The sequence below is a fragment of the Dryobates pubescens genome, chromosome 4, assembly GCF_014839835.1.
Source record: "Dryobates pubescens isolate bDryPub1 chromosome 4, bDryPub1.pri, whole genome shotgun sequence".
Classification (NCBI taxonomy): Eukaryota; Metazoa; Chordata; class Aves; order Piciformes; family Picidae; genus Dryobates; species Dryobates pubescens.
In genome coordinates, this window is record NC_071615.1 from 37,115,194 (window position 1) to 37,130,329 (window position 15,136).

General features: G+C 41.0%; 1 protein-coding gene across 1 annotated transcript in view; it reads right to left on the reverse strand.

Moving 5' to 3' along the window:
- Window positions 1-15,136, reverse strand: part of THSD7A (thrombospondin type 1 domain containing 7A) — a 240,960-nt gene that overhangs the window by 117,659 nt on the left and 108,165 nt on the right. The window contains exon 3 of the mRNA XM_009898916.2: window positions 9,784-10,615. Within this exon, the coding sequence (XP_009897218.2) occupies window positions 9,784-10,615 (832 nt within the window). The remainder of the gene's footprint in view (window positions 1-9,783; window positions 10,616-15,136) is intronic.

The following is a 15,136-nucleotide window of genomic DNA, read 5'->3' on the forward strand; positions in this document are numbered from 1 at the left end:
TTGTGATAACCTTCTTGGTATAAAGAAAATAGATTACTTTCTCACAAATAAAATGAAATTCAAACAAAATTCTGTTTAATGAGCAAGTACTAGACAGGAGGAATAGGAGAACAGTGATTTAAATCAAGAGTTTGGATAACCCCCAGGAATTACTCTGAATATATAAAATGCAATTTGTCCTTGAGAGTTTCAGAGTATGGTTGGGACACACTTGTTTCTTTGAAGAAGTCAGTGAAAATACAGTATCTGTATGCTTTTCTAGTGGCAAATGCAACGAGCAACCCTCATGACACAGTCCTGACTCATCTTCCCTACAGCTGCACTGTTTAGTGTTGGTTATGTCATGCATTGTTCTGAGAAACTGTTAGTACCGCACAGTGCAATGGGCTGTTACAATCACACAAACAATGGGGCAGCTTGTATTCATTTACAATTCAACTACTGTCCACCTAAGTGCCTTTTGCAAGACTACTTTCCCATGATCCTTTCATAACATTAATTCTGCCAACAAAGATGAACAGCTAAAAAAACCAAACCACTGAGGCTTTTCCAGAGAAAACAGATTACATTTGCTGTGTGCAGAAAAAAATACATTGCCTAAACCAGGGAAAGCAACAAGTTCTACTACACTCAAACAATGGCAGCAACAGCTGTTGTGGGGCTGTTGCCTGTACCATGATTATTCAAGAAGACAGGATCACAGGATGTTATGGGTTGGAAGGGACCTCAGAAGACGATAGCAGGTCACACAGGAATGCGTCCAGATGGGTCTTGAAAGTCTCTAGAGAAGGAGACTCTACAATCTTTCTGGGGAACCTGTTCCAGTGCTTTGTGACCCTCACAGTGAAGAAGTTCCTCCTCATGTTGAGGTGGAACCTCCTGTGCTGTGCTTGTCCTATCACAGGGTGCAACTGAGAAGAGACAAGAAAGCAGAAGTGTTCAGGGAGAGACACTACCTTTCACAGTCCAATGATAGAGTTACAGGTATGCTCATCTCAGGCTACAAATAGTTTTAAAATTGGTAGAGCAAATTATTTGGCAATAGTCTAAATAGATGCTTATTAAAGCTTTTGGGGACTATTTCCTTTTTTTCACTGTGAATATTTGCTAGATAGCATTAATCAGCATTTACTTTGACTGTAACTGACAGATTTCATCCAGTTATCAGTGAAGAAAAAATAAACACAATGCAAAATGTCATGAATAAATATGCACAATATTAAAGTTAAAATAAATAAGTAAGTAAACCAAGCAACCAAAACAAACATATAGTTGAAAATTACTAATATCAGTTGTGGTTTAGGTATTATAGGTATTGTGGATTTGTTCCCTATATTGATGCTTAGTTTTCACATCACTGGTTCTATTTCAACTGCCATCACTTGGAAAAGGGAGGTTAGTACTAGAAGGGAGGCTGGACATTTAATTTTCAGTGAGACCACCAAAAGTCTCTTGTCCAGACTAAAAAGACCCAATTCTCTGACAAGACAAGAGACAGCTGAGAGGGGATCTCATAAATGCTTATAAATACTTAAAAGGTAGGTGTCAGGAGCATGGGGTCAGCCTTTTTTTCAGCCACACCCTGTGACAGGACAAGAGGTAACAGACACAAACTTGAACATAAGAAGTTTCATCTAAATATGAGGAGGAACTTCTTTAATTTAAGGGTGGCAGCACCCCCGAACAGGCTGCCCAGAGAGGAGGTGGAATCTTCATCACAGAAGACATTCAAAACCCACCTGGACATGTTCCTGTGTGACCTTCTCAAGGTCAGCCTGCCTTGGCACAGGGGTTGGACTCAATGATCTCCAGAGGTCCCTTCCAGCGTGTACCATTCTGTGAAAACATGCTCTATGTCTCAGACTATGCTTGGCAGTCCATAATAGGGAAAAAAAGCTCTAAAAAGGTAATGCATTCTTGTTTGTTCCTTATGAGACTATTTACAAACTGTGACATGATCCTAATATAAAGACATAAAATGATCTAGAAAAATATTGCTTGGTTTGTATTTATTTAGGTTCGTTGAAACAAATTCTCTAACCATGAGGCACAGATGTACAGTGTAGGGGTATCTTTGTTAAGGATCTCAGTGACTAATTCCATTTACCACTGTGTCTTAATCTCTTACTAAAGGCTAGAAATTCAAGTTAGCATTCATTCAACACAGAATTAATTCATAGGATTTATGGCCATGAGAGATTATCAGAACATGTAGTTCAACCCTTATTACAAGCTATTATATTTTGCTAAGGAAGAACCAATTGCACATATTTGAATAAAAAGAAATACATTCTAGAAAGATATCCAATCTCAATGCTTTGACAGAAATATATGAATGTCATACATCTAAATGACAGAATAACTGTTCACTATATGAAAAGAGTTAAAATATGGTGTGGAGAAAGAAATGGTTCACTGCTGTTGTTTCAATTATTCAGCACAGCGTGTACATTTCCATCTTAAATCTAGATTTTGGCATGGTATGTCAAATGTATAGCAATACTGACAAGCCACTGTCAAAACAGCAGCCTCTGTAAGATGATGGAGCAGGTACTTACAATAGAAAGGAACACCCAGTGAATAATATTATGCATATCCACAGAAACTACTCTCTCCACCAAAATCAGGAAGCTCCCGACTTAAATTCATGGAAATTCTAAAAGCACAAAGGAAAATGGTAGGAGAGCAATACATTTGCATCCTGTTTCTCTAATAATACTCTACATATTAATTATCCCAATGCACCTGACAATTACCCTGCAGCTTTCAGTTATCAGGAGGTTCTCTTACAAAATAACGTTCCTCTCTGTTGGTTAACAGCATGCACTCTAAGTGATTCCAAGTTAATTTACCAAGATGACTGCATGTAACTCCTTATCCAGATATGTGAGATTTAAGGTGTTCTGTTAGTGAAACACTTATGGATTCTAAACCCTTATGATATGGAGAGTTTGGAGGCTTCCTCTACAAAAACGGAGCAGAGCTGCCTTTGCACTGACATATAAAATGCCTGCAGACATGCAGGCTTCCATCTGGTCCTCAGTGAACAAGCTAAAGGTTGATATGCTCCTTCAAGTCTATAACCTCTCTGCACTGTTATTCCCTCACCATTCTACAGCCTGTCTCCTTGAAGCTAATCCACTTTAGTCACTGCCACCTTCATACGCACCACCCTTTCTGCCTGTTGCCTCATGCTGCAGCTCAGAGAAATACAAAGAATCTTTTAAGACTTATTCAAGCAAGCAATATATTACAGGGCCCAACAGAGCTGTCTGAATCCCTGTGCTGTCTTGACAGCATATACCTCAGAGTGACTTGTCTGCTTCTCCACAACAATGGCATAAAGAAAGAGGCTTATACTGGGTTCTTTTTAATCTTCCTCCTTCACACAGTCTATATTTTAAAAGAAGAGTGAGAGTCCATAAAGTCATTGGTGACACTTGCTGTGTGATTTGCAAGGTGAGCGCTTGGACCAGACTGGGAGGTTTCAGGACCTGGAAAAATGAAGAAAGTTAAACCACCATCCTAGAGAAGCAGATTCTTCCTCCCTTTTTTTTTATTTTTAATTTGTTTTCCCTGCCAGTACACCCTGAGTATCACTTGCTTATCAGTCTAAATACTCAGCTGGCCCTTCTCTAATTCTGTGGCTCTGGTTATTGAGCTTGTGGCCAGTAACGAATATACTGGCTGTGCTTTAAGCAGATACATGTCTGTGTGAAGTAAGCTCAGAAAGAAGGCATCATATACCCTCAAACTGGAAGTCCATAATCAGTAAGACGATTCAGTAACATTGGCCCAACTGCCATCTCTCACATCTCAACTATAATACTGAAATAAATAAAAGCTCCAACCCTCCCAACGTTGAAAGTCAGTAAAGTGCTGCAGAGAGTTCATTATGGAAATCTCCAAGAGAGTTTAATTCATTACAAGCTGTGGACATAGTTTGCTAGATACTGTATGAATACACAGAATCAGTGAGGAGGATGAAAAGAAATAACAATTGCTTCACATGAAGGACAGAGGTGACACAAATGCAAAATGATCACACAATCAAATATGTAAAGGGGCTAAAACATTATGCTCAGGAACAGGTCAGCATTTCTTCAATCTAAAATGTTATTGCTGTTTCTTGGATTTTCACTTCAAATCATCAATAATGTTCAGCTTCCAAAACAGGTCCCTGCTATGAAGGTGCTGCCAAGAGAATATTAACCAGTTCTGAGCACTGCAGCCAGTGCTGGTGGGGATAGTTCCCTGCTTGGTCTTCTCCATTTCTGCTCCCATTCAGACAGGGCTGTCCTGGTCCCAGCTTAAGAAAGATTTTTAAAAGTCCATATCCAAATGATGGAGAAAGGAAATAGTGCAGAAATGCATGTTTTGTTTTGTTTTTTAATTCTGTGTATTTAATAGGCAGTTTATCTCCTTGCAGAACTGCTTTAACTACAGCCCCATTTGCACCCATTTGAGTTCAATGATTCTTGGCAGTTGCAGGCTGTCCCCAACGCCTGTGGATCAATTGCTACAGGGGATTTTGATGCACTTTGTCAGTGAATTTCAAAATCTTTGCTGAAGTGCAGAAACATACAGGCTAGGAAGATACTCTCATTATGTTCCATGTTCTCACAGTGATAAATGTCTGTGCCTCAGACCAGTGGGCTCTCAACAAAGCATTTCAACAAAATGGTTGTATGTGCTAAAACGAAGGTGGGTTTTATTTGCCTAGATTTGTACCAAAATGACCAAAAGACGTTTGCTAAACTTTTCCCCCAAAGTCTGCTTAGAAGACAGTTATGAAGAAATGTTTCAGACCCAATGGTAACAATTCAGCAAAGCAGAAGAAAGCAAAAGCAGAGTATATAATAATTATATGCTTAACATGAGGCAGAGTCGTTATAACTAGTAATAGTGTAAGCAAATGTGTAACTCCAAATTAATTTTTACATGTATCTTGTGTTTCTCTGCATTGACAATTTGTTGTCTAGGCAGCTCTCTGTAGGACCTCAGGCAAACTCTCACCAAAAATTAAAAGAGGAAACATTTCAGAGGATCAGTATTGTCTTCTACACTGACAGCAACACTGTCCAGGTTTTCTTAACTCTCCAGAGCAGTCATTTTATATGGCACCTTTAGTTATTAAATTCTTTCTTCTCCAACATTTCTATTTTTAAAATATTTTCAGGGCACCAGGATTTCAGACTAAGGGAAACAAAGCAATACAGATCATGTAACATGCACATTATTGCAGAATGAGCAATTCAAAATCCAATATTTCATCCTTCATGAGAGACTATGTGTTGTTCACTTGGCAATAAAGCGTATAAATTACACTTTGATTTTCTTGTTTCACTTCTCTTTGCCATGCCTGGTGTGCTGATGTGTCAAGAGAATTTGCCTCTTTGAATTTTTGCTGACAGCATTACAGAGCCATTTTCTCTGGAGCATCCTTCTGAAACTTGTTTTTTTGAAACCCTTTTTATACTATAACAATTTTGCTACCTCTGCAAAAAAATATTACTTGCCTGAGGGTTTTTCTTCTTTCAGTCATGCTGCCAGGGGGCTGATTGTTTCTGATTGCTAAAGTCAAAACCCCCTGAAAATGGACTATTCAGGCTGAAGAGCATTTTGCATGAACATGGCAGGTTTTCCAGTCACCTTACTTGTCTGTATTATTTAGTAACACAGTTACTGCATGATGGAGATTATAAAATCATCTGAACTGGCTGCATGGACAACCTGAGCAGAAAAAGAATTCAGTTGCCTGAGATTCTGGAATGCCAATCATAAAATAAAGCATATGACCACGTAGTGAAGAGTGCAGCATAAAGGAAACAAATGGATATACATGTGACATACACAGGTAGGTCTCTAAAAGCTAGGATATCACTGCAGGAATTTCTCATGAGTCATTTAACCAAATTTTCTTGTTTTCTCTACTGGAGAAAAAATATTCTGTGTTAAACTTGAAAGGAAGACTGTTAGAAATCCTTTGTGCATTTATAACACAAAATTGTATCCATGAGACATCAAAATATCCATACATCATTTGTACCTTTTCCTTCCCTGTAAAGGATCGCTCCGGCATTCAGAGAATCACAGAATGGTAGGGGTTGTAAGAAACCTCTGGAGATCATAGAGTACAACCAGCCTGCCAAAGCAGGATCTCCTAGGGCAGGCCACACAGAAACACATCCAGACAGCTTCCAAAAGTATCCAGAGAAGGAGACTTGACAATCTCTCTGGCTGCCTGTTCCAATGCTCTGTCTGTTTTTCCTCATGTTGAGGCAGAACTTCCTGTGTTCTAGTTTGTATCTCTTGACCCTTGTCCAGTCACTGGGCACCAGTGAAAAGAGATTGCCCCCATCTTCCTGGGACCCACCCTTTAAATATTTTAATCATGGAATCATTTAGGCCACAAAAAATCTTTAAGATCGAGTCCAACTGTCAATGTAACACTGCCAGGTCACCACCAAACCATGTCCCTCAGCACCACATCTACATGGACACTAAACCTCGCCAGGGCTGCTCCGGGCAGCCTGTTCCAGGACTTGCGTCCCTGTCCAGGGCCATGCCTGTGGCTGGTGTCACTGTGCTCATCTGTATGTGGAAGCCCATTGGTGGCATGCAGCATTTCCTGGCAGCCTTTGTTCCCTAACATATCATCAGCCAGGCTGGGGATGTCACAAGGACCCGTCAGTGTGTCCTGTGGCATTGCCAGCTTGGTGCTGTTATCTCCACCTGGCCACTATGCTGCATAGGGAAGAGCAGCAATCTTCCTGCACCCCACCAGGGACTGTCTTGAAGCATGGGAGAGGATGAAGGTGGCTGCCACTGCTGACCTCTCAGCCTCAACAGAGCTGTTGCCTGTCTTGCACAGTGTCTCAGAGGAACACAAACAGATGAGCCAAGATGCCCCAACCACCCCCACAGGAGACGTGGTGGAAGGGATGCTTCCCTTGTCTGCAGGGCTGGAAGAAGTATCAGTGAGAGTAGTCCCTGATGACACCTGCAGCACCAATGGTGAAGAAAGACCCCCAGGGGAAGAAAATGCCTCTACAGAGCCTGTTTGTTCCAGCTTTGATTTATTTTGTGCTTCCAGTTTTTGAATGTTTCAAATTTCATCTTTTTTTCTTTTATTTTTAAATGTAAGTGCCTGTTAGTCACCTGGTTGATTCTTTCTCTGACCTTTAGTCCTGCATTGACTTTTAAAGGGGGAAACCAAAGTATCTGATATCACAGCTGTGTGGATTTCCTTTATTTCATAGATTCATTGATTTATAGAATGGTTTCGGTTGGAAGGGATCTCTAAGTTCCAACCCCCCAGCCATGGGCAGGGACAACTTCCACTAGACCAGGTTGCTCAAGGCCTCACCCAACGTGGTCTTGAGCAGCATCAGGAAGGGGGCATCCACAACCTCCCTGGGCAACCTGTTCTAATGTCTCACCACCGTTACTATAGACTGAATATTTGGAGGAAATTCTTTAAATATCTACCGTTTCACTGCCTCAGGCAAGGAGGTTTCATCCATTTCCCTGCTATAGCCTGAAATACACATATATGGTATAACATGCTGAGGTATCTCAAATTAAGACAGCATTACAGATCTGATTGGATTCAAGAGTGAGTGTACAGATGATGAGGAAAGGGTGCCATTGGCTTCCACTTTTATTCTTTTACAATTTATCAGAGCCTGATCCTCCTGACTCATTAAATTTATTAATATGGTGGTTCCAAATTATTTGTTTAACCTTACAAAAACCTGGGGACTTTCAAATAGAACAGCTGTTATCTGCTAGCAACTAGTATGTTTAATAAATTATTCCCTGTACTCAAAGGATAATGAAGTTCCTGGGCTAGGTACAGTGTGGGCTGCAAGATGGAGGTCTGGAAATGCAAGTGGTAAAGGCAACCTCTTCCTACACCAGCACTGAGCCAGTGCTGCAGCCAAGACCTGGGACTGCCCAGGCAAATGGATTTTGAGGTATCTTGTGCAGACATTCATCCAACTGTGGGTAAAAATAAAAAAAAAACCCCACTGTAGAAAACAAGAGGTAGAAGAGACTGCAAAAAAACTATGCACTCAACTGCTCTTGCTAAACCCCGAGTTAATCAAGGTTCACCACTATTGATACCTACATTTCTGACCTATTGTTATAGACCTTCAAAGATGGAGGTACCACACATTCATTCATCAGGCAATCTTTTCCAGAGCTTCCGTACTGTCAGTATCAAGAAATCTATCCTCACATAGCACCTGCTGTGATTAGCACATTATTGCTTTTCACAGAATGTATCTGGTTGGAAGATCATCCAGCCCAACCTTCAACCCAACACCAAAGGGTCAACACTAAACCATGCTCCTAAGCACCAGGTCCACACACTGTTTGAACACCCCCAAGGATGGTGACTCCACTACTGCCCTGGGTAGACCACTCCAATGTTTGAGAACCCTTTCAATTAAGAAATATTTCCCTATATATCCACAAAATATAGAGAATAGCTTGTTCCCTTCTTCCTTGTGATGGATTTTTATACACTCATAGACACTTCACTTATTCAGTCATATGCCCCTCCTTCCAAATAAACATGCCAAGTTCAGGTCTTCCCTTAAGCCAAGAGCCCCTCATAATTTTCCTGTTGGATTGCTGGATCCTCTCCTGGAAAGAAATACACTTGAAAAACATTTACTACACTTGAAAAACTGTAATATGTGATTTCTGAGAGGAAAGCTTGAAGCAATTACAAATTCTGTGGTAGAGTATTTAACTAGCACAACACAAACTCCAAAGTAAAATACCCTGAAAAAAGTTCATAAACACTAACCTAGCAGCCTCATTCAGCAAGGTGTCTTAGTCATTTCACACTTGAAGTAAAACTGATTAATCATGCATTGAACTAGAGGGAAGGAAATAGAAGAAAAAATCAAAAAACATCAAAGACAGAAAAAGGTAGACTAGATGGAGAGAAGAATTTTGAGTTGGACAAAACCATTCTGGGGGATAGAAAGGGAAAAAAAGAATGAGGGAGCAAGAGAACACCAGGTAAAACAAACAAGTGAAAGCTAATACAGTTGCAGAAATGTACCCAGAAGTCTATAAAAAAGTCACTGAAACATCTGTGACTGCCAAAACACTTGGAAGCAAAACAGTAATAAATAAATATCTCAGAAAAAAATAGCATAAAGACACAGTTAAGAAAGAGAACGAGGAAATACATGGAAGAAACAGAGGTTTCAGTCTCCCTTTCAAGAATTTTGGCAGAGGAATCAAGAAGGACAAACATTTCATGCTTTTGTATTTCAACACACAGATACTGAATAAAAACTATAGTGCCTCCTCATGCTACATCTTCCTCTCTATTTTCTACTTTTATTGTGAGTCTGACCCAGCCCAGCTCCCTTAGCTTTTGTGCCTAGAGCCTTAAAAGCAGTAACATCACCTCTCACAAACATGCGTGGCTTGTTTGAGAGCAAAAACCTGTCTGAACACACAGAAACAAAGCAGACATTTGACAAATATCTTCAAGCTTCTATCTCCTATTTAGACAAACAGAGGCTAGGGAGTTAGCCTAGTTTAACAGTGCACATTCAAGTGATGCTTGGTACAATCACACTTTGCATGCTTCATGTCATAGAAATAGCTTAAGCTTGACAAGGCATGTTCATACTGGAAACAGCATGTGCCCACCTTAAGATCCAGGCTTGTGTAAAAGAATACCAGTGTGCACCTATGTGTGCATTAAACAGTGGAAAAAGAGAGACATGAAAATTCATAAAGAGTGGTTACCTCAGAGCAGTGGTTTTCCCATTTCTGTGCGTGCATGTGACCTCCCTGGTTTGGTACCCAATTTGTATGTCCCAATATTTGTTCTCCTGTCTATTCTGTCTGTTTCGATTCCTCTTCTTCTTAATTAACTCACGAGCCTCAGGATCCCGAACTGCCTTTTCTCTGTCCTTTTCCTTGTCTTTGTTTTTCCCTCGTTTTCTCGCTTGCCTTACTTGTCTGGAATGGGGCACTGAGCATGCACTCCAGGGTCCCACGTTGAGGCTGTACAGGCTTTCTTCAGCAGCACACGGGCTAGACTGGCAGATCTGAAATTCAGTGAGATTAGGACAAGCAGAACCACCAAACTGCGGTGGAGCCACAACATGCCGAGTTCGATGCTGAAGCCCATTGCCACAGGTCTTGGAGCACTCTGACCAGGGGGAGAATTCGGCTACAATGCAGTCCTGCCGGCATGGGATGAGGCATGCCTGCTCCTGGCGGGGTTTTGGCTCAAAGTACTCACAGATAACATCCTCAGCTGGCACCCCATTGGACTTCTGGATACAGGTGATGTCCCTTGTCTGGATCCCTTCCTCCCCTCTGAGGCACTCCAGGGGCTTCTCATGGCTGCGGGAGAGGACGGGCCGGCACTGGTTCCAGCTGCCAATCTGCCAGTCGTACAGCTCTTTGTGCCAGTCACACACCCGAAAACAGCTCTGCTGGTTGTCCGGCCGCTCTGGCTGCTTGCAGTTAGTGGGCAGTGTGGTCCAGCCCTCCACATGGGCACACCACACTGCTCGTGTCTGGATACCACCTGGACCACATTCATCTCCCATGCATCTCCCCCATGGACCTGGAAAACAAGAGAATATGCTAAAATTGCACGCTTATTCTTTTCTCTACTGCGGTGCAAAACCAGGATCACAGAACCAGTTTTGTATTTCCTACAGCTCTAAGAATTTCATTCCCGGTGAAACTTGAACTTGATTATTCTTCATCTCCTACTTTTGTGATTTCACAGACAATTCATTTTTTGCTCTCCACAAATTGAATCTCCAATTTCAAGACCATGCACAGCAAGTGATCACACTAGAGAACTAAGAAGTGAGCAATCACTAATTCATCACATTGTTTGGACTAGAAAGATAGGAACTAAATTCCTCCCTTCTAAGGCATGAATTTAATCTTCCCACCTGCATGAACTCTTTTTCCTGAACTGTTTTGTTTTGGGCTTTGCATTTCTTCTGCACTATTCTTTACACCCTGATGCCAATTAATATCACATTCTCTTCCTGTCGTATTGTGCTAAACAGTGAGAGCAATATATTGCATTTTGAAAAGCAGAGGTAATTTCAGGCAGAACATTTCTTTCCTTTATCATAACTAAAATAAAAATGTAAAGCGAGTTACAGAGTGAAATCCACAATATCTGTGAAATGCTTATATGGAATAAGTTCCTGAAGACAGAGACATACCAGCTGGTAATTCTCCAAAGAACAGAAGTTACTGCTTTTTTAAATCTCTAAGGTTTATGGTAAATATTCAACATGTTGGTATAATTAGCATCAACAAAACCAATAAACCTCTCTGTCCTTGAAAGCTGACATGGTTACTCTTTCCATTATCAAAACATGTAACAGTCACCCATTTCAACTCACAAAATCCACAAATGAGAGGGTAGAAAAACTGTATTTTTCATGCTTTTGAAGACCTTTCCTCCCACACATTGTGCACTAATTTAATAGTAATAGAAGATGAAAAGATGAAAAGAACAAGCAGTACAGAAAAACCCCTGTAACCATTTCTCAGAGAAAAGATGCCTCTCGGCAGACAGCTGGTCACACAGAGGACAGTTTCTCTGACTGTAGACTGCCCATGTTCCATGAAGAAATTTGGGTCAGAACATGCAATCCTCACTCATCTGAATGACCTCATTAACAAGACTATTTGCGTGGCCGAAGTTGTTGGAGATTTCCAAAGCAGGTCAGCAGAACAGCTCTGGTACTGCACAAACGTAAGGTAAATGGACTGTGGCAGGTACAAACTATTTACAACTCTTTCTTAACAAATTACTGAAAGGAGTATGAAAGCACATCTCACTGCTGATTCCCATGAGCTTTACAGCAATCACTGACTTCAACACAAATTTTCAGTTGTTCATCCAACACACAAATCATTAGCATTTCAGGAACAGGCTGATGACAGCCTTTACACTTAGCCTCTGCTACTCAGCACCTCTATTTTTTTTTCTTTATTTTTTTTTTTCTCTTTTTTCCAGTGGCCACTGTGGCTGAAGAGTTTGTTGAAAGCTGTAAAATCCTAAGAATTAATACCCTATTGCAGTGCCAGCTGCCAGAAATTGATTGGCTCTGCCAACTACTTCAACAAATGTAACAATCAGGAAGAAAAATGTGTAACTGGCACCATTCTCCCCAAGTAGCCACATTTCTCTTTGGGCTTATGGAAGATCTAGGGAAAAATAGAAAAAAGGGATGAAAGAGAGGGAAGGGAAGGGAAGGGAAGGGAAGGGAAGGGAAGGGAAGGGAAGGGAAGGGAAGGGAAGGGAAGGGAAGGGAAGGGAAGGGAAGGGAAGGGAAGGGAAGGGAAGGGAAGGGAAGGGAAGGGAAGGGAAGGGAAGGGAAGGGAAGGGAAGGGAAGGGAAGGGAAGGGAAGGGAAGGGAAGGGAAGGGAAGGGAAGGGAAGGGAAGGGAAGGGAAGGGAAGGGAAGGGAAGGGAAGGGAAGGGAAGGGAAGGGAAGGGAAGGGAAGGGAAGGGAAGGGAAGGGAAGGGAAGGGAAGGGAAGGGAAGGGAAGGGAAGGGAAGGGAAGGGAAGGGAAGGGAAGGGAAGGGAAGGGAAGGGAAGGGAAGGGAAGGGAAGGGAAGGGAAGGGAAGGGAAGGGAAGGGAAGGGAAGGGAAGGGAAGGGAAGGGAAGGGAAGGGAAGGGAAGGGAAGGGAAGAAGGGAAGGGACGAAGGAGAGGGAAGGAAACAACAAAACAACCAAAACAACAAAAAACCCACTGAAAACCAAACACTGAACCCTTCCACTTTTCTTTTGAAAACAATTTCTGGCATCCACCCTTATCAACATTGCCATCAGTTTTCAGCTGCACACTGCTTTGAAATCTTCAATCAAGTTATCCTATTTTCTTTAGGATCACAGGTCACTGTTGTTAACCTCAACCACTTGCTGAGGAACATTGTTGCCATATATTCTTTAGATGGATTTCACAAAAAGAGAAAGAAGCTCCTCTGCAGTTCCTATTACCGGTATCTCTCTCTATCAATTATACAAAGAGCCTATGTTAATTCACTCCTAACTAAAGAAACTCCAAACACATTGTAAGCATCAGGGCCAACATGGTTCTTATTTGAAAACAATCACAGAAAAGCAGGAAATCTCTGAACTGTGTGAAAATGCTTTGTGAGTTTGTCCAAATAACATGGAAGGAATGCACCCCAAAGTACTCCTAATCCACTGTCATTTTTTTTCTCATTGCCACAGAATGAAGAGAATGCATCAAGAATATTTCTTTGCCTGCTGCTCAAGGATTTTTTTTATTTATTTATTTAATATTATATGATGATTATGGGCTGTACATTTACCACAATATTTGTGAGTGGGAAATTCTGGGGCACAATTAACCTCTCAAACACTAGTGTGGCATAGATACACAATCTGGCAATGAAAAAGATCATCAGGATGCAATGGAGAGAGTTTCACCCACCACTGCCATGTAAAGGCTGCAGAAGATAGGGACTGCTCTTTCAAAAATGCTCAGCTGATGTTGAGCACTAGTAAAAACAAGAGAAAGTCTTCAGGAAAGCTGTTGAACTTAATAAAGTCCTTGTATAGTGTTTTAATTTGCTCTTTATGTGAATATTCTTTAGGTTCCCTCTTTCCTACTAAAGCAGTCTTCATGCAGACACTGCTCTCCCTGCTGTGTGCTGATCCACTTATGCCTGGGCAATGGGATGCATGAGCACTCAAACCAAGCTGCTGCTGTGATTGCAAAGTAGTTTTTCCTTACGATTTTGGTTTAAACACATTTAGATGAACAAGTCCCAGTTTACCTGTAGTGAGATGTATTTGCCTTATGAAAATACCATCATCTATCTGCTCTTTTTTCAATCAGTGTATTACAAATGCCAGTAACAGAAATAAGAAGCTTGCTTCCTTTTTGTTGTTGAGTTGTCACTGAAATCTTAGCGAGTTTAAAATGTCATTTGTAATTCTTTGTCTTGTAAAGAGATTACTGTAAAATACAATATTAAGATTCCCTCTAAGCTTCTTGAAGATTAACCTTTTTTTCCCCCCCAGGATTTCAAGTATTAAAATGATCACTATTTGAAGAAGAACAAACTTATTTTGAACTTTGATCCAGGGCAAATAAGGCTATGTGCAAATCCCTTGAGCTTTTCTCCACATACAAATACTAAAAAACAGGCAGGGGAAGACCCCTGACTATCCCCAATGTGTTGCAACATCAGGCAAGACGTGACTCCCATTTTCAACAAATGAGGGCTGCACTACTGATATCACCTGAATTTTGCAGTACTTTCAATGAGAACTGGTTTGGCCCCATTTTGTATCGCCAGTTTGGTGCCTGTAAGTAGCATTAACAGTTTAATGCCAGACAGAGACTTGGACTGCACTAGACAATGAGCAGCTTAGTTTTCAGTATTTTGAGAGGATTGTGTTTAAAGAGACTATTGAGAGACTGATTAGCAGAAATCTACTTTTCCTAAGTTCAGAAACAAGCTAACCCAATAGCAGAGACCTCAAATTTCTTTGTATTATTAGAAGGTTGTGGTAAAGGCCATAAAGGTTAACTGGGTGATACAAGGCTGAGAGTCAGAAGGACACCGGTATTACAAGATATAGTTCAAGCCTAGGCAGTAAATCCGGAAGAAGGTCAAAAAGACACAGATGAAAAAAATCTTTGAAGGGCTTGGGAGGTGACAGTGAAAGCAAACTGCAGCTCCTGATAGCAGAGCCAGTCAAGAAGCAGGGTAAGAGCAGGTCACCAAGAATGTAATAGCCTCAAAGCTGCTGCCAAAATTACTTGCAGATCTGCTTGGCTTAATTAAAATATGATAAGCACATCTGTAACTATATATCTATCCATATATTTTATATCTGCAGTATATCTATATTATCTGGTTTTGCTTTACACAATTATGTTGGCCAAGGTGAAACAACTGCTGCCCTAAAACAGTATTTTCATCATAGGCAGTAGATAAGTGCAGAAGTCTAAACGAGAAACCAAGTCTCACCAATACAGACACAGTGCCTTTTACACTGGGAAGAAATAATACAGCAAAACGCTGTAATTCTAGATAAATTATTGATAGCTTTTACCCCCCCTCTCTTT